Below are 25,212 nucleotides of genomic sequence, written 5' to 3' on the forward strand. Positions count from 1 at the left end.
GGGTTTAGAAACAAATTAAGGGCCAGTTCACACCAGATGCAGGCCAGTGCATTTTTTTCTGCATCAAAAACGCATGGACAGCAGGTTATATGGGTTCCAATGGCATAGTTCTTACCAGTGCAGTGCAATCCAGTGCAGTCAAAAAAATTAGAACACGCTGAATTTTTTTCTGCACTGAACTGTACTGGAACACTGCAAAATGCATCAAAAACACACTGAAATGCACTTTTGCCTGCCATTTCTATTGGTTGTTAGGAACAGGGATGAGCCAGTCTTTGGTTCTTAAAAAGCCAACACCAATGGGCGTTCTAACAATGGGGAGTCATTCCTGCTGTCAGCGAGGATTCCCTGCAGACCAAGAAAGTAGGAGGACGAGAGAGCGCCCCCCCCCCAAACCATACTAGGCCACACGCCCTCAACATGCAGTTTGTCCTGTCCTGGCTCAGTGGTTGTGGGGAGTAGCTTATTGGAATCTGGAAGCCCCCAGATCCACCCCCCCCCATGTGAATGAGTATGGGGTACATAATACCTCTACTCATTCACCCAGAAAATGTCAAAGGTAAATAAAAAATACAAACAGTCCTGTATTTTAAAAAAATTCGCCCCCCAACGTAAATCCATCATTTGTTTACATTCACATTTTTTGTTCACATCTACACTGACAACGGGGATGACTCAGCGTTGTTAGGAAACTGACAGGTGTCGGCTCCTAAACAACCGATGACTCGTTCCTGCTCCTGACAGCAGGGATGAGTCACCGGTTGTTAGGATGCTGGTGGGTGCTGGCTCCTAAGAGCCGGTTCACACGGGGGCGACTTGTCAGGCGACCTAGCCGCCTGACAAGTCGCCTCCCGTTCTGTACAATGGAACCGTTCTAATCGGAGCGACGCAAGTCGCTCCGACTTAGAAGAAAGGTTCCTGTACTACTTTGGGGGCGACTTGCATAGACTTCTATACAGAAGTCGTCTTGCAAGTCGCCGCGGCAGTCGTGTGCAGGTCGCCTCGGTGAGGCGACCTGCAAGTCGTGCCGCTTCTAATGTGAACCGGCGCTAACAGTCAAAGCCTAGGAAGCATTAGTAAAAAAGAAAAAAAAAGGAATAAAATAAACCCGAGCACTTTAAAAAAATGCGTCAAAAATGCATGTAAATGCACATGCAGAAATGCATCTGGACTGCATTTCTGTGGTGTGAACCAGCCCTAATGGTCCTTACACACAATCCGAAAATCGGACGATAAATACCGCTTAGAATCGATCATACGATAATCAGATCGAGGGCCGATCACGACTGTTTATCCGATATTATCCGATTGGACAAACACGAAAAATGTTCTCGTACGATACCAGATCGTATGATTTTCATTTAATCAGTAAAGCTGTTGTCCGAAAATACAATAGAAATACACTACAACACATGACATCACTTCCGATTTTTAATTCTGTAGTACGAGAATTTTCGTCACTTTAGTAACCTCTCCGTTTTCGATATGCGACTAGCATGCAAAAAAAAAAAGGACGATCTGTCGTCCGATTTTCGGATCATGTGTACGGGCCATAAGGCTCATCCTCACCTAAAAAGACACCGACTCGGTAGCTGTTCTTTATAACAACAAATTGCTTAGGTGGTTAAATTGAAGACATCATTTCATACTGGAATCAGAATGAGAAAGAACATAAGGCCCACCTCATGGAACAGCTTGCAAAATCCTTTCAATTACGGTTGCATCGATACCGATATCGGTGCTGATACTAAGCATTTGCACGAGTATTGGTACTCATGCAAATGCTCCGATACCTGAAATCAATACTTTCAGGCTTGTTTTTTTTTTTCAGCTGACAGTGGGATTCCCCCACTGACAGCTGAGATGTAAAAAAAAAAAAGCCATCAATTATCGGTTATTAAGGAGCGGGTCTGACAGCTGAAGTGTAAACTGAAGTCCCAGCAATTGGGGCTGTCAAAAAAGAAAAAAAAAAAAAACAGTCGGGCAATGTTTATCAACAATATTGCTCAGCCCCTCAAACGAAAGATAAAAAGAAACATTGTTTCTTTTTGTATCATACTGTTTTTCTTCATCTATAGATCAAAGGGATAAACTTCAATCTGCAGATGAAGTAGGTTTAAATCAACCTGTCAAGTAAAAAAACATTATTTTTTGGGTTTTTTTTATTAAATGTTCCTCTGTTTAACCCCTTATTAACCAATTAATTAATTTACTCTAATCAGCCTTAATTAACTCCTTATTTTCCTCTAATTATTACCGTATATACTCGAGTATAAGTCGTTCTGAGTATAAGTCGAGGCCCTAATTTACCACATAAAAATGGGAAAAACTTATTGACCTGAGTATAAGACGAGGGTGAGAAATGCACAGCTACTGTAAGTGGAAAAGAGGGTCAACAATGCCCATTTGCATGCCTCACTGTGCCCATTTGCAGCCATAGGTCCCCTGAACTTCAAACTCGGTAGTTAAGGGTTCCTAGATGCCCCCTAGCTGCAGCCAAAATTTAGGGTCTCTGAACCCAAAGTGTCCCGAAATGACATTGCTGCAGATAGACACAGTTGACCAACTTTGGGGCCCCGTATCTCGGGGCCACTTAGTGCTAGGAACCCCAAATTTGGTGTGCAAACCCAGTGGAACTAGCACCATAAAATATCCAAAGCTGGGGTTTCTAGCACCAAGTGGCCCCGAGATACAGGGCCCCAAACATCGGTTCAGAAAATGTCAAGCACTTTTCTGCAGCAGAGAATATCTCGGGGCTACTTGGTGCTAGGATATGTTATGGTACCAGTTACACTGGGTTTGCACACCAAATTTGGGGTTCCTAGCACCAAGTGGCCCTGAGATACGGGGCCCCAAAGTCGGTTCGGAAAATGAATTTTTTTGCTGCAGAAAAGTGCTTGACTCCAGTATAAGTCGAGGGGGGTACTTTCAGCACAAAAAAATGTGCTCAAAAACCTGACTTATACTCGAGTATATACGGTATCTTCCTTCTGATTTTATGAACTGTTAATAATTAAAACTTTTTTGTGTGTGTGCTTTGTTTGTAAATATTTTTACACCTTTAACTTTTTAACATATATTTATTTACACGTTTCACATTGAAGGTATTGGTAACTGGTATCGGCGAGTACTAAAAAAAAGTATTCGTATTCGTACTCGTTGTAACAAAAATGCTATTGGTGCATCCCTTCTTTTAACGTATAAAGTTCACCTGGATGGGACTGTTCTTGCTTAACCACTTCAGCCCCGGAGGATTTGGCTGCTCAATGACCAGGCCATTTTTTGCGGTACGGCACTGCGTCGGTTCAACTGACAATTGCGTGGTCGTGCGACGCTGTACCCAAACAAAATTGACGTCCTTTTTTTCCCACAAATAGAGCTTTCTTTTGGTGGTATTTGATCATCTCTGCGGTTTTTGTGTTTTGCAATATAAACAAGAGCGACAATTTTGAAAAAAACACAATATTTTGTACTTTTTGCTATAATAAATATCCCCAATCTTTTTTTAAAAATTCAAATTTTTTTCCTCAGTTTAGGCTGATATGTATTCTTTTACATATTTTTGGTAATAAAAATCACAATAAGCCTATATTGATTGGTTTGGGCAAAAGTTATAGCGTCTGCAAAATAGGGGATAGTTTTATGGCATTTTTTATTATTATTTAATTTTTTTATTAGTAATGGTGGTGATCTGCAATTTTTATTGGGACTGCGACATTATGGTGGACACATCGGACACGTTTGACATATTTTTGGGACGATTGACAACTATACAGCAATCAGTGCTATAAAAATGCACTGATTACTGTGTAAATGTCATTGGTAGGGAAGGGGTTAACACTAGGGGATGATCAAGGGGTTAACTGTGTTCCCTAGGTGTGATCTAACTGTGGGAGGAGGGGACTGACTATAGGAGATAACAGATTGTGGTTCCCAGCTAGTAGGAACTCACGATCTGCCTCTCCTCTCCTCACAGAACCGGGATTTGTGTGTTTACACACACACGTCCCTGTTCTGCCTCTCGTGCCCGCGATCGCGCATAGCCAGTGGTCATCGCGACCGCTGGCCACAAGCATTGGCACCCCCACAGTGCAGCGTCCACGCGCCTGCTATCCCACTTAAAGAAGCCGACGTACAGCTATGACGGTTTGCGGGATCGTGCCGACCTGCCGCCGTATAATGACAGCGGCTGGTCGGCACTTGGTTAAAAGGCGTAATACACTACAGAAGAACGAGCATTGGGCTTGATTTACCAAAGGCAAAAGGACTGTGCAATTGCCCTCTGCAAGTGCAGTTGCTCCAGAGCTTCTCCAGAGGGAGAGCTCTGCTGACTATCATCATCCAATCATGTGCTAGCAAAAATGCTGTTTTTAAATTTTCCTTGCATGTGATTGGGTATTCTTTGCAAAGTGAAGCTTTACCTCTTTTAATAAGCACTGGAGCATCTACACTTGCAGAGTGCAACTGCACTTTGCAAAGTGCACAGTCTATTTGCCTTTAGTAAATCAACCCCCATTATGTTGCATGTAGAATATGAACATTTGTTAGCTATTGTTTTAATAGATTACTCCAACTAAAATATTTTTAATAAGCACACATACCATTTGGTGAATATATCCTCAAATTTATAGGAATGGACGAAATTCCTTTATTTGTACCAGTTGATCGATCTGTTTCTGCTTCAATCTCTTCACGAACCTCATCAAAATCTGAAAACCTTTTTCCCTTACAGTGCAGGAACTCCGCATATTCTGTAAGAAGAACAATGAAATAAGTTGTTGGTAACATTTTGTCTTATCTCACATATCATGAAGTACAGCAAAAAAACAAAATGATGCTTTGTTCCTAGATTTTAATCTGAACACAGGCTTTATTAGCTGGAGCTAATAGTGGAGGTCCTCATGTACAAAATGTAATAACTGATAATTATATCTCTGTATACATATAAACTGAAATGAAATATATAATACAGCCATTTTAGGGCTCATTCACACTAGGCATTGCATGTGAATCGCATAGGACCGTTCCACATGTGCTTCACATGCATTTCTGTGTGATTTCAGCCTCGTTTATTTTGAATGGGCTGAAATAGTACCACACCACATGTGCTGCACTACTTTTGAACATACGGCAACCACATAGCATGGTGATCCAGTGCGGGCTAATGCAATGCATTTGCGACTTGCATTTGGGGTGTTGTTAACTTGAACTGACCCCCACAGCAGATCACAAGGGTATTGTGATCGGAATGTGGTGCGGGAAGCTGCATGGGAACGTGGCTCTCCCACACTGCATTATAGTGTGAACGACCCTTAGCTGTCAGATTTTGTTAACAAATACAAAGAACTTGGTAAAGGTGTTGAAATATGAGTGTTGCCGGACCATGGACATTCAAATATTTGCATATTTCAAATAGGCTGTAAATAAGCTTTACACAAACCCCCACTGACCTCTGTAGCTATGGACACTTGGGCAATTCATCATCAAAGTTCACAGAGAAACACTGTCCCCAATTACTGTGCCAAACCACAGCTGGGAGGGGGAAGCTGAACGTTTAAAATGAAAATGAGAATGAATTAGGTCACTTTTGCAAATGGGGCTGTTAAGGATTAGATGCAGGAGAGCCAGCAGATATCACGGAGCGATTAGCTGCGGGAGCTGTCAGCCTTCCTTTGCTTTCAATGGGTCTTCTGTCTGCAGCTAATTGCTGGGAACCCCCGCTGGGCCTCCTGCATCCAATTGCTAATGGCCCTATTCGCAAGTGTGAATGGAGACTTATTCCACAGTATCTGCAGCTACACAGGTCTATGAGGCTTGTTTTAATGCACTAATTTAATTTATGCACTGCTTGGTAAAGTGACATATCATGATAAATGTAGAGGTGTTGCCAGTGGCGGCTGGTGCCGGTCGGTCCGACACTTATCCCATCTAGGTGGCGGGTGACGGACAGCAGCTCCTGTGTCCTCTCCTCCAGCACAGCAGCTTCCGCAGTGCGTCTCCTCTCTCCTTCTCCTAGGCGCTAGGTGTCCAATAGGACTTCATGTCCTTTCAGCCAATCAGGTGACAGGCCTCACAACCCACTTCCTGATTGGCTGGGAGGAGGCTTAGTGTGAGAATAGCGAATATTCATTCGCTATTCTCACCCAACTGGGTGGGCTCAGAGCGTAGTGCTCTGCGCCCCAAGCCCATTCTTTTTTGAAGACTATTAGAGAGCCTCAGGCTCTAATCATGTGCCTTTGGCTCTAATCATAATGCACGGGCCGCCACTGGGTGTTGCCATGGCTCTTCTGAAAATACTAGTTGCCTAGCTGAGCCAGAGAATGGGAACAGGCATGCTTTAAATTAGAACTGAAACCAAAACCTTTTGTTCATTTTGGATAGAGTAAGGGAGGGTTATAACTGCTGTCAGGTTTTTTTGCCATCTGTGACCCATTGGGTACATTTCCCTTCACTTCCTGTCTTAAAGCCAATACAGGAAGTGAGGTAAATGCCTCCAAAGTGAAAGAAATCCGTGGTAGTCACCAGGATCTCCAAAAACTAGTTTGCATATTGGATGATTTTTCCTTTGTTACTGTTCTGGTGGATTTTCTTTCATTTGAACTTTTGCTAATAATGTTCCACGAGATAAAAAGAGAGGGTGAATCTCTCTAATGAGGCAGAGACAGCAAGAAAAAACAGACAGGTGTTCTAATCCTTCTCCACTCTGTTCAAAACTAAAACTTTTGCCTTCAGTGAAACTTTAACCCCGGTTTACCAAGGTACGTTTATAAACATCCTGGTATTAAAGGAATTAAAACATTTTTGGGCTGCTACTGCAGCTGTGAGATTGGTATGGATTATTAGAGCCGACTCCTGGCTTGCAGGTGGAGGTGATTCTGCTGGTCAGCATCAGATCTAATTAAAACACAGAAAAGTGGTTACCCCATAGAAATATCTCTATACAGTGCAAGTGGTTCATATGTTCACTTCTAGATCTAATGGCCAGTTACTTTCAACTAGCTTAGGAACATTTCACACTTGTGCGACTTGTCCTGCAACTTGGGACTGCAAACTCGCATGACAAGTCATACTCCATGATTTCCAATGAGTACTGTTCATATCTGTGCGACTTCAAAGTAGTCCCTGCACTACTTTGGTCTGACTTTGATGCGAATTGAGGTCCATAGACCTCAAGATCACACAGGTATTGCTTTAAGTCGCGGCAAAGTCGGGCAGCTTCCAGGTCATAGTGTGAAAGGGGCCTTATATCAATTTTTTTCCACAAATTATCATGCTCTTGACTCTTTCCCTGCCACAGTAGACTTAATGTGGTTCTAAAGCCTAAACATTTTTTACCTTAATGCGTTCCTTGCATTAAGGTAAAAAATGTTTAGACATCAGCATCCCCCCTCCCCCCCTTATACTTACCTGAGCTCTCATTTGATCCAGTGCTGTGAACATCTGCAAGCTCTTCTCCCCCCTCACTTCCGACTCTTGCTGGCTTTGCTGGGGCATCGGGAGCCATTGGCTCCCAGTGCTGTCAATTAAAGACAGTGACAAGGGAGCAGGAGGCGATGTGCCAATGGATACAACAGCGGGGTTCAGGAGCGAGACGCTTCCCATGGGGTCACTGGCAAGGTTACCAACCTCCCGCAGCATTTTTTACTGACAAAACATGGTAAATTTACTGGTGGAGCACATTTTTTACTACCAACCTGAGAAATTACAGAACCCCTATTGAAAACTAACATTGACAATACCTATAAAAAAGTAATTTGCTTGATTTACACTTAGTAAAAGTCAACACAGGATGAAATTATCAGCCCCTGATATTTACTGGCAGTTGTAAAAAAATCACCGATTTTTACAAACTGTCAGTAAGTTTACTAGCGGTTGGCAACCCTGGGCACTGGACAAAGAGGAAGGGCCAGGAACGCTGGCGGGGGACGTGAGAAGAGGAGGTTTCGGAGCCACTCTGTGAAATTCCATTGCACAGAGCAGGTCAGTAGAGACTTTTTTTTTTTTTTTTAACCTTTACAATCGCTTTAATGTTCAACTAAAGACAAAACTTTTTTTTTAGTTTTAGATGGAGTGGAGTGGAGTTAGAACACCTGTCAGGTTTTTTATTGCTATCTGAGCCCCTGTTAGGGAGATTCACCCTCTCTATTTGTCCTGTTCACCATTATCATCGACATTTAGGCCTCTTTCACACGGGGCGGATCCGCTCATCGGACTACGCTAGCTCAGCAGGCGGATGACAGGGCCATCTCTGCTCACTGTGCAGGGACGGACCTATCAGAGCCCCGCTGTTCTCTATGAGAAGATCAGATGAAAACGGACAGCATGTCCATTTTCATCCGATCCGCTGGACAAATGGTGAATGTATCGCCATCCGTCTGTTTTCAGTGGATCTTGTCGGATCGGATGGCAGGTGGGTGTCAGCGGATACATCTCCACTGACATCCACCTGCCCATAGAAGTCAATGGGTGGCCTGCTCAGATCCACCTAGAAAACGGACAGGTGGATCTTTACAGGCCCATCGTGTGAAAGGGGCCTTAAAGTAAAAGAAAATAGAAAAATGTTGTTTGTTCTCAGTAATTAAGAAACTCTTTCAATGAGGACACTAAAAAACTGTTTTGCCTTTAGTTATATATTTTTTTTTTATAACTGGCCTTGTCTGATGTTTTGACCTTCAATGTGCATTGCTAAAAAACAAAACAAAAAAAAAAACATTGTCTTTGGCATGGTAACAAAATTTTCAATGTTTGGCTTCAAGGTCTCATCAAATATTTCTAATAATACTATTAATATTGTGTACATAAAAACAGTTTATATCTTTTTTAAATCTTTATATAGCAAGACAATAAAACAATACAAGCATGTACACATCAAAATCAACATTGTCACTCCATATGAAAAAAAATTGTGAGATCTAGCCTGGGGGCTGACCTGGAAGAAAATAGCAAAATTTCACCCAAAAGGGAAGTTCCACTTTTCTGCCTCTTCCCCCCTCCCCCTCTATCACCTTTGGACACACAATTTTTGTTCTTAGGGAGCGGGTACCTGGTTTTCGCCTAGGCAATCTGAGCAGAAGCTGGGGGAATATTCACAAAGCACAATATGGCTTGTGCAGACACAGTAGGAAGTCACTTGTAAAGCCGCTGGGGCTCACAGCCGACTTCCCATAGTAAAGATGCCGACACCGGGGACCCGAAGACCGGTGAAGAAATTGGCTGGGTGAGGACAGTGCTGGATCCCTGGACAGGTAAGTGTCCTTATATTAAAAGTCAGCAGCTACAGGATTTGTGACTGAAGATCCTCTTTAATGAATCTCAAAGCAGACCTTCACCCCAAAATTACACCATCATCCTCTTCCTTCCACCCAGGCTGTAAAACAATTGCATTTTGTGGATGTTGAAGCAGTACCTTTTTTTGGTGGAACTCACTCCCGTTTCCTCATTTTTGGATAAGGTGAAGATGTTGTCTCCTCAGCACATAGCCCCCGCCCCCCTTCCCTGACCGAAACCTCCTGGGATAGACGTCACACATCACAGGAGGCTACAAGACCAGTCTTCCCAAAGTCCGGATCATGCACATGCGAAAATGAGAAGATCAGAGGCCCCGAAAACAATCAGCTACATGGAAGACAGCGCTGGACTTTATGGGGTGATAAGTATGAGTTTCCCAAAATCAGCAGCTATAGTACAACATATAATCATGTAACTGCTGACTTTTAATTTTTACTTTGTCAGGTGACATTCTTCTCTAATGTCTTGTCACTTAAGCAATGAAAAAGCTGAAGGGACACCATTATTGGCTTGTGCTTAAAGTAGTTCTGAAGCCTTAAGGTTTTTCTATTTCTCTAGGTTCATTCTATGCATTAAGGTGAAAAACCTTCTGTGTGGCACCCCCAACCCCCCCCCCGGCTCCTACTGCTGTTAGTCAAATGCTGTGCCGAGTGAGTGGGTGGTGGGGCTGATCCACCGGATTTGTGTCAATAGATGCAGACAGGGAGATTCGGGAGCAAGCATGCTCCAGGCTCCTTCTCTTTGGCAAGTGCCCCCATGAAAAGCCGGTTTCCATGGGGGCACCTGCCAAAGAGAAGGAGCCTGGAGCGCCAGCAGGGAACCCCAGAAGAGGAGGATCGGGGCTGCTCTGTGCAAAATCATTGCACAAAGCAGGCAATGGGTGGCAAAAAATATGGGTACAATCTATACACTGGGGGGAGAACTTCTGGGGGAATCTAGGATGGAAAAGGACCTGGGGTTCCTAGTAGATGATAGTAGATGATAGACTCAGCAATGGCATGCAATGCCAAGCTGCTACTAACAAAGCAAACGGAATATTGGCATGCATTAAAAAGGGGATCAACTCCAGAGATAAAATGATAATTCTCCCGCTCTACAAGACTCTGGTCCGGATGCACCTAGAGTATGCTGTCCAGTTCTGGGCACCAGTCCTCAGGAAGGATTACTGGAAATGGAGCGAGTACAAAGAAGGGCAACAAAGCTAATAAAGGGTCTGGAGGATATTAGTTATGAGGAAAGGTTGCGAGCACTGAACTTATTCTCTCTGGAGAAGAGACGCTTGAGAGGGGATATGATTTCAATTTATAAATACCGTACTGGTGACCCCACAATAGGGATAAAACTTTTTTGCAGAAGGGAGTTTAACAAGACCCCTGGCCACTCATTAAAATTAGAAGAAAAGAGGTTTAACCTTAAAATACGCAGAGGGTTCTTTACTGTAAGAGCAGCAAGGATGTGGAATTCCCTTCCACAGGCAGTGGTTTCAGTGGGGAGCATCAATAGTTTCAAAAAACTATTAGATAAGCACCTGAACGACCGCAACATACAGGGATATACAATGTAATGCTGACATATAATCACACACAGAGGTTGGACTTGATGGACTTGTGTCTTTTTTCAACCTCACCTACTATGTAAGTATAACATGTTTTATTTTTATAATAAAAAAAAATCAAGCTTTAATATCGCTTTACAGCTTTAATCCAACCCTGTTTACCAAACTGTTGATGTATGTATAGGTTTCAAAGGTTTTTTAAATACTTATTCCCAAAATGTCCTACCTAGTTTGGAAGTGATGAGCTGGAGGAGCAATGGACGTCTTGTCACAATACCAGAGCCACGTGGGAGGAAATCCCTAGAAAACAACATAATATGAACTCAATATTTAAAAATAAATTAATAATTAAGTGATATATAGATTAAGTACAGACCTGTGAATGTGAGGATCTGTATTGCATTACAAACAGGTTAGATGAGGTACTAAGTTGTAAAATAATTTAAAAAGCCCACACTTAACATGAACCTCTGCCCAAATTATGCACACTAAAGTATTTACTTGTTCCAAACAATCACTTAAACCATATTAAATCAGGCCCTCATTTACCTCTGTAGTCATAGTCACTGTGAAAACATTCATCTTCAAAGTTTACAACAGAGGCACAGAAATACCTGCCCTAATTCTTGCAATTCCTGAGGGCAGCTTACTGACTACCAGAGGATCTGTGAGTGTTTTATGTTATTAGATTAATGTCTATTTTTTTTTTCAAAAATGGCTGCCCCCATTTACACATATAATTACAAGCTATTCTCGGAAAAATCAATCTAAACCTGTGTTCACACTGGATGCGGTGCGATGCAGTGCAATTTTCATGCAGTTTGGAGTGAGAATTTGCTGTGCAATTTGTGCTTGACAGCTACGATTGTAATGCGTTTATAATAGTCTTTTGGAGCTTAAAATCACACCACACCACACTAAACACGCACAGGACCATTTTTTTAACCGCATCAGAATCACACCGCATAAATGTGAACAGACTTCATAGAAAACAATGTTATTTCATTTGACATGCAAATCTATGGTTCTGGAACGCATCTGAACCACATCCGACTTGCATTAGTGTGAATCAGGGCTCAAAGAAAAAAGAGACATTCTTTCTTAGTGCTCTTGTCTTTTTCACAAAAAGGAATCGGCAATTTTTTAGCTCAAGCAGCATTTAGCCTATCAACTAACTAGAAAGTATCTTTCTGCTGACTTACCGTAAGTATCATTCTGGTTAAAAGTCCAACTATTTAAAGTGGCTCTAAAGGCAGAAGGTTCTTTATCTTAAAAGAGAAGTATAGACTTCCTTTTTTTTGCAGATTCATGCCGCATCTGTCCCCCTGCCGGTGTTCTGCCGAGAAAGTTCCGCTCGGCTGATAAGTTCCCCCCTCTACTGCGCAGGCGCTGCGCCTGCGCAGTAGGATCCGGCGGAAATAGCCGAAGCGGAATAGCTGAAAATCAACTGTACACGGCGTCTGTAAGAGGGCCCCTCGCGGGCTCGCTTCGCTCGCCACGCTTCGCTCGCCACGCTTCGGGCACGGCCTCGCTTTGCTCGGCTCTTTTAGATTCCCCCTCTAGGTCCACTTGGATGGTAGGGAAGGAACCTGGACCCAGAGCGCAGGCGCTGTGTACAGCTGATTGTCGATCTTGAGCTTTGCTATCTCCGGCGGCTGTTAGTAGTTCGTACTGCGCAGGCGCTGCGCCTGCGCAGTACAGGGGGGGAACTTATCCGCCGAAGAAACTTATTCGGCAAGACACCGGCTCTAACACTGAACCATCAAACACCACCAATCACTCTGTTCTCACAACTCCCCGAGCCTGATCTGGCCCCCTCACCCCCCTCGCGCTCACTGAAACGCTGGGCTGTGGAAGGGGCGGGAGCGGGCGGATCAGGCTCTCAGCGGTTCGCTGAGACAGTTGCCGGTCCAGGCATGTGGGCGGATCTAGACTTTATTGTGGTGATCTTGCCCAAGAACAAACTGCACTCCTGTGATCCACAGAAGAAGTACAGCCAAAGCTTATTTTCCTTTTTTCCTTTAATGCATTCTATGCAATAAGACAAAAAACCTTCTGTGTGCAGCAGCCCCCCCCAGTCACCTAATACTTACCTGAGCCTCATCTCGATCCAGCAATGTTGCATGAGAGTCTCAGCTGTGCAGAACTCTCCCTCCTCATTGGCTGAGACAGTAGTGGATGCCATTGGCTGTCAATCAAAGTCAGTGAGCCAATGAGGGGGTGGGGTCGAGGCACAGCTCTGTGTCTGAATGGATTCAGCTCGGGTGCTCCCATAGCAAGCTGCTTGCTGTGAGGGCACTCAGCAGGACGGAGGGGAGCACCGAAGAGGGACCCTGGAAGTGGAGGACCTGGGCTGCTCTGTGCAAACCCCTTACACAAAGCAGGCAACTATAACATGTTTGTTATTTTTAACCACTTGCCGACCAGCCGCCGCAGTTACACCGCATCAGGTTGGCTCAGCTGCGCAAATCACTGTAGCTGTACGTCAGTCAGTTTAATAGCAATAGCAGGCACGCGTGCGCAAGGCCTATTTGTATCGCCTGAGCCGATGTGTGTAACCGGCGGCCACAAAGTCCACTGGCCACCCACAATTGTTCCAAAGAGAGCCAGAGCAGAGATCTGTCAATGTAAACAAACAGATCATGGTTCTGACAGGGGAGTGTCTGTTCCTAGTGATCAGGAGCAGCGATCTCTCTGTACTCCCAGACAGTCCCCTCCCCCCACAGTTAGAAACACCTCCATAGGGAACACTTAACCCCTTTATCGCCCCCTAGTGTTAACCCCTTTCCCTGCCAGTGTCATTTATACAGTAATCAGTGGCTATTTTTAGCTCTGATCACTGTAATGTCACTGGTCCCAAAAGTGTCAAAAGTATCCGATCTGTCTGCCTCAATGTCACAGTCCCGTTAAAAATCGCTGATCGCTGCCAATACTAGTAAAAAAATAAGAATAATAAAAATGCCATAAATCTATCCCCTATTTTGTAGATGCTATAACTTTTGCGCAAACCAATCAATATACACTTATTGTGCTTTTTTTTTACCAAAAATATGTAGAATACATATTGGCCTAAACTGGTGAAGAATTTTTTTTTTGGATATGTATTATAGCAAAAAGTAAAAAAATATAGTTTTTTTTTCAAACTTGTCAGTCTTTTTTTTGTTTATAGCGCAAAAATGTAAAACCGCAGAGGTAATCAAACACCACCAAAAGAATGCTCTATTTGTGGGAAAAAAAGGACATAAATGTTGTTGGGTATAACGTCGCACGACCGTTCAATTGTCAGTTAAAGCGACTCAGTGCCGTATCGCAAAAAAATGGCCTGGACATTAAGGAGGTAAATCCTTCCGGGGCTGAAGTGGTTAAACAAAAAAACAAGACTTTGATATCACTTTAACAGCAATGAAGGGTATAGTTTGAAATTAACTATAGATCGGGATCATTTAACAACAGCAAATCCATTCCCGCTTAGAATAGAATTGTGTTGCATAAATAAACCTCAATGAGAAAAATAAATTCATGAAACTCATTTGCTTGTGAACTGCAAGTCCGTGACATCAAAGATGACCAACGAATGAATGCTACTATTGATGCAAAAATAGGAGAATCCGACTATTTTGTAGAGATAATCAAGCCATTCAGAAGAAAGAGTAATTCTACCAGAAAAGACAAATTCATGGCTAGATTTCTTGGTTGAGAACCAGCTCACGATGATGTAGAAGAAGCAATGTGAATGTCTCGGAAAACATGCATCTAAACCATTGACCACACAGCAAATCAATTTACTGTTCAATGCACTTCTATAGAGAAAATAACAATTTCCTTAATCATCAGCTCCAATGAAGCAAAAAACAGATCAGTATGACCATCAAACAATTTAGTGGCAAACTAAATGTAATTTAAAAAAAAAAACATAATGTGGCATACACAGATACTATACAATGAAACATGTTATGCATATAAAATCATTATTTTTGATTTACATCTAACTTTCTCAGCCAGGGATGCAGAAACCCCTTTTTATACCTCTATTTATTAAGATATTATATACAAAACCATGAGGGTACACTTCTGAAGCTGGCCATACACTGATCAAAAATCATCATGTTCGGTCAATTGTCTCATCAACTTTTGTCGAAGGAACACGTTGGAAAATGTTCCTCAATCAGCAGCTGCAGGCAGTTCAGCTGTAGTTACTGATTGGTGTATTCTGACTGCTGGTTCTGATACCTCTGTATTCTGACACCTCTATGACTAAGCCTTGGGGTGGGAGCGAAATGCGTCAGTATGTGGCTTGTGGAGCGGTGTAAGGCTGAGATCATCTTAAACATTTTAACAATACAGACTGAACTGGGAGAGCGGCAATTTCTTGAGTACCTTGAGGACCATATATATCTCCCTTCTTTACTTCATTACAAGTACAATCAGGTCACACTGACTGCATCAGTAAACAATGTCTTGGCTGGGGGATTCCTCCATTTACCTCATTTGCGCAGATGGAGGAATCAGTGGATGGCTGAATGAAAAAAGACTTAAGCCTGGTACACGCCACTAGTTTTTTTTTTTCCTTCATCCCACAAAAAAACTTGACAGCTTAGATCGGAGCTGTTGTACTAACAATTTGATGTTAGTACAGCATTCTCCCCTACTGTTCTCTTGTGTTCTCACCCTCCTCCCCCCCCAGGACACTCCAGTCAGTGCTCTCAGCCAAATAAGCTGCGTTTTACCACCACCCAGCCACCCACCCAAATGCTAACACTACAGCCGGTCAGGGATTTTAAAAAAAAACAGGTGTTCAGGAGACCACAGGATCACCTCCTAAAAACCTGTCAACTACTGCTACACTGTCGCCTGAAAAGCGATCCACTGCAGAGGAATGCTGCAGTCTTTACCGAATACTCCTGCCATGAAGTTTCTTGTTCAGGCACTTTCTGTTATGGGCTGACATAGCGCTGACCCTGTCTCTGAACTGTGCTCCGGATTAGGGATGAGAAAAATCGGTCTGGATTCAGTCTGCGAGCAGTTCTGCGAATCTTTCTCAAAATTAGAGAACTTTGTGGGAAACCCAAATACAGTCTATGCTGGGTGGTGAACCTTGTTCTTCAATTCTGCACATTTGCAGCGCTAATAAGAAAGCTATTGTCATACAAAAGGCATTGGAAGTCAGGCACTACCATGGGGATATGTACCAAAAGCCAAAATTTTAAAAAATCTTCCAGGAAATGAACTAAGCTTTCTGTCACATTGGGAAAGCAAGCAAGGAGGTAGGCTCCTTTCCTGATGATACCTGTTCAGGGGAAACGCGTGGGGCGGAGCTCTTCTGTGATGTCATCATGCACACCGGACGGTGCTTTGGATACTGTATATCACATGCTTTCCCAATGTGTCATGTGAGTGCATATTCCTTTTAATAAACTGTGTTTAGTTATACTGCACCATGAAGTTTCCCCTTTGTTTTATATTGGTATTGTCTATGGAGTGCTGCAGTGTTTAAGTATTGAGGCTGAGTGCTTGTAGGCAACATCCTTTGATGATACTGACCTGAAGTCGGCTGTTTGGACCCTCAGCAGTGTTTTAATAAAGTGCAAATAGATCTCCCTGTCTTGGGATCTTGTCATTTGGTAAGAAACTGTGCATAGGGGAGCAGCACTTGAACACTGAAAGCACTTTATATTTATTTGAATATCATTAAGAGCACCTTATTCACTTGGTGGACTTTTGATTAATCTATGGATTTTTGATATCAGTTAATGAACTGATTTTACTTTATTTCATTTTTCTGAGTGTATTATAAATTGGTATATGCATATCACTGCAAACACATGGATTATGTTTTCTACTTTATTTATTTCACTTTATTATGATTAATTGGTAGTGGCGGCTGGTGCTCAAATTTTTGGGGAGGGCGCAAACAAACTGAAAAATTCTGAAAAAAAGACATCAATTGCAGCCACTGTGCCATCAAACGCAGCCATTGTGCCAATTAAATGCTGCCAGTGTGGCCATCAAATGCTGCCAGTGTGCCCATTAAATGCTGCCAGTGTGCCCATTAAATTCTGCCAGTGTGCCCATAAAATTCTGCCAGTGTTCCCATTAAATTCTGCCAGTGTGCCCATTAAATGCTGCCAGTGTGCCCATCAATTGCTGCCAGTGTGCCCATCAAATGCTGCCAGTGTGCCCATTAAATGCTGCCACTGTGCCATCGAATGCCGCCAGTGAACCCCCCCCGCCCGATCGCCGTCTGCCTGGCACTTACCGTCTTGGTGGGGTAGCGGGTGACACCGACGAGCGGGGTCCTTCAAGCCAGCGTCTCCTGCCATCCTCATCTCCCGACTCCTGTCCTCTCCTCCTGATAGGCATCCAATAGCGGCGCCTGTTGTTTCAGCCAAATCAGGTGACAGGTAACAGACCCGATCAACTGACTGGCGGAGAGGCGGTTCAGTGTTAGGAAAGCGAATATTCATTTGCTTTCCTAACACAGCTGAGTGAACTGCGAGCACCAAGCATGGCGCTCGCAGGTCACTGTTTTTGATGCCTATTAGAGCCTATGGCTCTAATCAGGTGCTTCAAAAACACCCCCGCCGCTGTAATTCAGGTGCCAGACGCCTGAATGCATGAATCTATCCATAGTGCACAGAGGGGGTGGCAGGAGAGAGGGGGTGGTGCCCATGTGCCCTTAATGCTGTTAATTGGCATATTTATGAACTGATGCATTTTATTTATTTTATTTTTTATTTATTTATTTTTATTTATTGTTTTGGGTTTAAAGAGACATGCGCACCTGTTTTTCCACAATGAAGTATTCATAACTACAGCTGCATTTATTTGTGTCTTTTATATCTGCCTAGAGTTCAGCTTTAAAGTTCAACTCCAGCCAAAACATTTTATTTCCTATTGGACAGTTTTGGACAGAATGAACCATCAGGTTTTTATTGCCGTCTAATGTTCTCTAGGGAAGACTTCTCCTCACTTCAAGATGGAAAGCAATTGGCAATCTTTCCAACACAGGCAAAGAAAAAAAAAGACATTTTAGTAGAGAAAGGGGTTAGAAGTTCTGGCAGTCTGTACCATCCAGTCCTGGTGACAATGCACCACCCTGCACCATTTAACGGGGGTCACAAGTGAAAAATATCACTAATTGATCACAGACAGAAATGTTGACATTTCCCCACTCAAAAGAAATCAAAATTCAGGAATTTTCTCTCCCCTGTGGAGCTAAACTTTCTGCAAACAGCCCAGAACATGTCAGGTGCCTGGTCCCCCTCTGTGTTCTCTGATCCCATTGCCCACTTCTAAGTAACTGCAGACATAGGAAGAAACCACTGCATGCAGCAGGGGACCATTCATCTGACACAACTAGAAACGCCGTTCTTTAAGGACACTTTCACACTGATTCGCTGCAAAAATGTGGCAAAAACGCATATGCATTTTTGCCGCAATTTTGCAGAGTTCTTACCGCGTTTGTGGTGCAGTTTTTAAAGGACAGGTGACTCAAAAACCACACCGAAAACGTATTGCAGGCAAGTTTTTTGCCACGGTTTTACCGCATTTTTGCCACGGTTCCCATTGCTTTCAATGGGAAGGTGCCTTTTTGGAGCATTTTTTTAGCTCCCCAAACATGCTCCAAAGATGCTGCAAGCAGGATTTTTTTCACTGCCCCAGTGTGAGCTTTTCAGGTGCTTTTTTCAATGCAAAAGCGCTTGAAAAACTCCTCAGTGTGAAAGGGTCCTAACAGAGCGAAGTTCAGCTGGGCGGGCAGCAGAACAGGTAAGACTTCTACTCTTCGCAGTAAGGACAGTTTAAAATGTTTTTTTTAATTGCTTTCTTAAAAGAGAAGTATGGGATCCCCCCCCCCCCCAATAATACTTACCAAGGTGGATGCAGCATCTATCTGAAGTTGCATCTGTCCCCCACCAGCTCTAACACTGAGAACTGAGCGATTGGCAGTGTTAGATCGCTCAGTTCTCACAGCTCCCTGAGCAGAAAGTTGGTGACTGTCAGTCACCGCTCTCTGTTCTGACCCCCCCCCACCACCACCCATTGGAGAGCTGGGCTGTGGAGGGGCTGGAGCTGCCAGCTCAGGCTATCAGCAGCTTGCAGTCCAGGCACGTGGGTGGATCCTGATTTCATTGTCGTGATCTTGTCCGAGCCTGGACCGGCTCTGTGACGTCAACCGACAGTCCGCTGTCTGCTGAAAGTGGGTAGCAGGAGTACAGAACAAACTGCACTCCTGTGATCCAGAGGAGAAGTACAGCCAGATGAGCTTTTCAATTGAATTTTCAATTGCCATAACAGTAAAGAGGAAAGACTGAAATTGGAACTGAAGGCAAAACATTTTTTTTTTTTCATTTTGGATAAAGGAAGGTAATCCCTGTCTGTTTTTTTTTTTTTTTTTTTTTTTTTGCCATCTGTGCCCTATGTCCCAAAGCCACAACAGGAATGAAGGGAAACCAGAACTAGTGTCCCCATTGAAAGATTTCCCCTCTATTCCTGTTCTGGTGACAACTCTTTCACTTTTGGTGATATCGGTCATACAAATAGAGAGGGAGAGAATCTTCTTAACAGGGGACACAGACAGCAATACATGCCTAATAGGCAGTGGCGGCTGGTGCTCCATGCGTCTGGTGCCCTGCATGTAGATTAGGGGCAATAATGAAAGGAAAGTCCTGATGGCTGTACACCAAACTGAGATCCAAAAGCACATGAATTGTGCTTTGATAAAGCACGATTTGTGTGCGAAACATGTAAGCCATTCCTCCCTTGCTTGTACATGTAGTGCTCCCCATGTTCTTTGTGGTTTTATGTGAATAAAAGCATTTGGATCTCAGTTTGGTGTGCAGCCATCTGGACTTTCCTTTCATTATTGCTTCAGTTGGGACTGGGCGAGCACCCTGCAGTGAGATCAAGCTGTCGGAGCCGGTGTTCTGCTGAGAAAGTTCCCCTCAGCGCATAAGGACCCCCCTCTACTGCGCAGGCGCAGCGCTTACGCAGTAGGAGCCGGCTGAAATAGCCGAAGCCGAATAGAATAGAAATCAGCTGTACACGGCGCCTGTAAGAGGGCCCCTCGCGGACTCGCTTCGCTTGCCACGCTTCGGGCACGGCCTCGCTTCGCTCTGCACTTTTATATTCTCCCTCTAGGTCCACTTGGATGGTGGGGCTTCAACCTGGACCCAGGGCGCAAGCTCCGTGTACAGCTGATTGAAGTTTTTTAGCTTCGGCTATTTTCGGCGGCTCCTAGTCATTCATACTGCGCAAGCGCTGCGTCTGCGCAGTACAGGGGGGTCCTTATCCGCCGGGGGAACTTTCTCGGCAAGACACCGGCTCACCTGTGAGCAGCGTGGACCTTGTGTTTGTATGTAGATTAGGGGGCTGGACACGCCCCCGCGCTCCGTATATGGAGCAGCCACCACTGCTAACAGGTGCTCTGATCCCTCCCTATTCTATCCAAAACTATAAAAAAAGTTTTGCCTTCTGTTATGCTTGAAGCATCAGCCATTGGAGATGACTGTGAATTAAATACTTTGCACTCTGCTGCACTTCAGAAGTTAAAAAAAGCTAAGAAAAAGATACCTTGTTAAGAGGCAAGCTACAGGGGATCTCCAAATTGTCACCCTTCTACACCATCCAGCATGAATGCCTTCTATAGAAATGGATGTACATGGCTGTGTACATCACACGTAAGTGTTTAGGATCACACCTGCCCACGAGGTTCTCCAGCCACACCCTGCGCCCCCTATAACCCAGCCCTCTCACCTGCCCACGAAGTTCTCCAACACGGAGCTCTTCCCGGCGCTCTGCCCGCCCACCACAGCAATCTGCGGCAGGTCCAGGTGGCAGCTCTGCCCGATGGCGCTGAAGGCGTCCTGCAGCCGGTTCACCAGCGGGATCAGTTCCTGCATCTCCCGGTTACCCATCACAGGAAGTTTCTGGTCGGTCATAGGGAGCCGCTTATCCTTCCCGGTACAGAGGGAGCACGGAGCTGTGTGTGGTCGGAGGCTCGGAGCTTGCAGCCTGTCCCTCCGCTCTGCCTACAGCCAGTGATCTGCTCCGACCGCTGTCTCTGGTGCTGGAGGGGGAAGACAGAGAGGAGCATGCGCACTCAGCTCTCCTCTATACACATAGAAAAGTCACTCTGCAAGAAGCTGCATATACTATAAGATTCTATATCTGACTGCAGGAGATATAACCACTTCTCTACCAGGTCATTTTTACATTTATGACACATTAACCACTTCAGCTCCAGAAGGTTTACCCCCCTTCATGACCAGGTCATTTCCTGGGAAACAGTACTGCGTTATTTTAACTGACAATTGCGCGGTCGTGCAACCCTGTACCCAGAAAAAAATGATGTCCTTTTTTTCCCCACAAATAGAGCTTTATGTTGGTGGTTGCCCTATAAACAAAAAAAATGACAATTTTGAACAAAACAATATTCTTAACTTTCTCCAATAAAAAAATGTAAAAAATCTAATTTCTTCATAAATTTAGGCCAATATGTATTCTGCTACATGTTTTTGGTAAAAAAAAAATCCCAATAAGCCTATATTGATTGGTTTGCGCAAAATTTATACCATCTACAAGCTATGGGATATATTTATATAATTTTTATTTATTTAAATTTTTACTAGTAATGGAGGCAATCAGCTACTTAGAGAGGACTGCCACATTACGGTGGACAAATCAGACACCAAGTGACACTTGTGACACTTTTTTGGGGACCAGTAACACTAATACGTTGATCAGTGCTAAAAATATACAGTGTCACTGAACTAATGACACTGGCTGGGAAGGGTTTAACACCAGGGGCGATCAAAGGGTTAAATGTGTGCCTAAAATGTGCTTGGTTACTGAGGGGGAGGTGCTTGTACTAGGGGAAGGCAGAGATCTGTGTTCCTGCTTTGGAGAAACACAGGATCACTACCTTCCCTACTGACAGAACAACAGTCTGCTTTGTTTACATAGGCAGACTGCCATTCTGCTTGTGTCCTGAATGATCAGCAGGTCCCGGTGGACATTGAGTCTGCCGGACCCGCTGATTGTCTCCTGCTGTGTCCAATCACAGCGGGAGCGGGACGCCAGCGGCACGTGTGGGTGCCCCAGACCGGGATGTGCAGGATCATGCACCAGGTACATGATCCTGCACAGGAGAGCTGCCTTGCTGGCGTAAATGTACAGTATAGGGTCAGCAAGCAGGTAAAACAGTACTAAACCCTGGAGTCCAGGACTCCAAAAAGTCAAAACTTCAAGTTGTAAAGTGCTGCGCAAACTGTTGGCACCATATAAATCCTGTGTGATAATAATAATAATAATAACATAATTTCCTAACTTCACCCTATCATTAGTAAAGATTGTATAAACATCTATTGTTATGCTTACTGTGTTTGGTAGTATTATCCATTATTCCCTAATCCCATAGAAGCCAAGCAATTGTGGATTGTCTTCCATGTATGTCCCCAAACTTTGCTTCTATCCTTACGCAGACATCACCCTGTAATCTTGTGCATGCACACAGAAGCCAAGAGAAGTGAGGTGATGCGTCTGTGCCAGAGATGGAGCATTAGAGAACTTCACTCAAGGTTGGGCGGCGGGGTTTGGGGAGGAAAACGATAAAGTGTGACTAAACCCACATCATAAGAATCTATTTATAATTTCTGTATTACATGCTCACTCACTAGGAGATTCATTTGCTGTATTCTGCAAAAAAACTGGTTGATCGTGCTGTTCTCTATCTCCCCCTTCTGTCCATGTCCCTAATTCAGCTAGGGATTTTGCACAGCAGCGTTGGCAGTTTTGCACATGCTCAGTTTTCAGTGAGTTTCTATGCTGAGCATTTCCACCCTATCACATCTGAGCAAGGCATGTGACTGTAGAGTCATACATGTGGGTGTATACAGAGTAGCAAATGACAGCCCTCTCCCTCCCTCCTCCTCTATGCCCACTAACCCGCTAAACAAAATAGGGCAGGATGTTACATGTAGATTTGTAGAGGCTTCACCTCCCTCTAATTCTAATAAAGACACCGGCTGGAGGGGCGTGACACAGCCTGTGATTGGCAGGAAATCCCCTACACCATGTTATTTCCACGAAATAATAAAGATTTGATTTCAAATATATTACTGTATATGGAGATATACTGTATATCTTTTTTTTACTTTAACCAGTTGTAGACATTGGACATACTACACACTCCCAAAAAAACTTCAAGGAAGTACACAGGGAATGTGTAGTATGCCCCTTCCTTCTCCCTCACATTTGCCAGTGATTTCAGGCTGTTAAGGTTCATGCAGAGGGGCTTAACCCCTTCCTGCCGACCGAACGCATATATGCGTACTCGGCTTTCCGGGGTTATACCGGGATGATGCCCGCAGCTGCAGGCATCATCCCGGTACCGTTGTTTTCAGCGGGCGATCGGCTACCCGAATATAACAACCGATGCGGCTAAAAGCCGCTCGGTTGTTATACCGGAGGAGAGGGAGGGGACATCCCCCCCTCCCTCCGCCTCCCGCCGCTGTTACCGGGCCTCCCGTGCGATCGGGAGGCCCGGTGTCCGTTCGGCTGCCTTCGGCGGCTGGGGGCGGACTGGAACGAAGCTGCGAGCGGCTTCGTTCCAGCCTTCTTCTTGTAAATGCGGAAGCGACGTCATGACGTCACTTCCCGTTTACTCGGCTGCCAATGGCGCCGAATTTAAAAAAGCACACAGTATTCAGAATCGCCGTTTTCGGCAATCTGAATACTTTGAAGTGTAAAGGAGGGATGGGGGGTCTTTTAGACCCCCCATCCCTTCATAAAGAGTACCTGTCACCACCTATTACTGTCACAAGGGATGTTTACATTGCTTGTGACAGCAATAAAAGTAAAAAAAAAAATTTTAAACACAATTTATAAAGTACAAAAATAAATAAATTAAATAAAAAAAAAAAAAAATTTTTTAAAGTGCCCCTGTCCCCGCGAGCTTGCGCAGCGAAGAAAACGCATACGGAAGTCGCGCCCGCATATGTAAACGGTGTTCAAACCACACATGTGAGGTATCGCCGCGATCGTCAGAGCGAGAGCAATAATTCTAGCCCTAGACCTCCTCTGTAGCTCAAACCTGGTAACCGTAAAAAAATTTTAAATCGTCGCCTATGGAAATTCAAAGGTACCGTAGTTCGTCGCCATTCCACGAGTGCGTGCAATTATAAAGGGTGACATGTTTGGTATCTATTTACTCGGCGTAACATCATCTTTCACATTATACAAAAAAATTGGGGTAACTTTACTGTTTGGATTTTTTAAAATACATGAAAGTGTCACTTTTCCAAAAATTTGCGTTTAAAACACCGCTGCACAAATACCGTGTGATAAAAAATATTGCAACAATCGCCATTTTATTCTCTAGATTCTCTGCTAAAAAAATATATATAATGTTTGGGGGTTCTAAGTCATTTTCTAGCAAAAAATACGGATTTTAACTTGTAAACACCAAATTTCAAAAATAGGCTTAGTCATGAAAGGGTTAAATGATGCTGCCTTCAGATTCGTCCCTTCAAACTGCAAGGACCTGAACACAGCAGTATTGTATATGAACCTACTCACACAGCTGCATTTTTGCCCATAGCATTAAGGGGCATAAAGCAAAACAAGAAAAATGTGTGCCTGTAGTCCAAAGTAAAAATTGCTTTGGTTCATAGGAGGTGTACAGAGGTTAAGTGGTTGTTAAGTGGTGCAAAAAATCACGAATGAACTAAAGATGCAAATGGCGGGGTCATGTCAGATAGTGTTGTAATGTGTAGGGTGGAGCCAAGTGACATCACTTCCGGTCTGCAGCCCGATGCCATAAATCTGTATTATAGTTATATTTTTGTTGGAGTTGTTCAGTTTGAGGTGGAGCACTGCTCTATATGATAAATATAGAGGTGCCCCTGATGATGTCAGATGTGACGAAACGCATATTGGGGGAACCACGTACACACACCACCATGCATGTGCAGCCGCTGGACGGCTATCTTTGTTATGGAAGGCCGGGTTGTCGGCTTTCGCGGCATCTGATACAGTGCCTTGAAAAAGTATTCATACCCCTTGAAATTTTCCACATTTTGTCATGTTACAACCAAAAACATACATTTATTTTATTGGGATTTTATATGATAGACCACACAAAGTGGCACATAATTGTGAAGTGGAAGGAAATGATAAATGGTTTTCAAAATTTTTTCAAATAAATATGTGAAAAGTGTGGCGTGAATTTGTATTCAGCCCCCCTGAGTCAATACTTTGTAGAACCACCTTTCGCTGCAATTACAGCTGATCTCTCTACTGCTTTGCACATCTTAAGAGTGACTTTTTTGCCCATTCATCTTTGCAAAATAGCTCAAGCTCTGTCAGATTGA

At 43.8% G+C, this 25,212-nt stretch overlaps 1 protein-coding gene across 2 annotated transcripts in view; it reads right to left on the reverse strand.

Annotated features, from left to right (window-relative positions):
• Positions 1-20,925, reverse strand: part of DNM3 (dynamin 3) — a 572,551-nt gene extending 551,626 nt beyond the window's left edge. For both annotated transcript variants that reach the window (XM_073593228.1, XM_073593229.1), the window contains exons 1-3: positions 20,597-20,925; positions 11,070-11,143; positions 4,602-4,751 (exon numbers count right to left, since the gene is read on the reverse strand). In XM_073593228.1, coding sequence (XP_073449329.1) covers positions 4,602-4,751; positions 11,070-11,143; positions 20,597-20,781 — 409 coding nt within the window. In that variant the 5' untranslated portion in view covers positions 20,782-20,925. The remainder of the gene's footprint in view (positions 1-4,601; positions 4,752-11,069; positions 11,144-20,596) is intronic.
• Between the last annotated feature and the right edge of the window lie 4,287 nt (positions 20,926-25,212).

This window comes from Aquarana catesbeiana, linkage group LG07 (assembly GCF_042186555.1).
Source record: "Aquarana catesbeiana isolate 2022-GZ linkage group LG07, ASM4218655v1, whole genome shotgun sequence".
In the NCBI taxonomy this organism is placed as follows: Eukaryota; Metazoa; Chordata; class Amphibia; order Anura; family Ranidae; genus Aquarana; species Aquarana catesbeiana.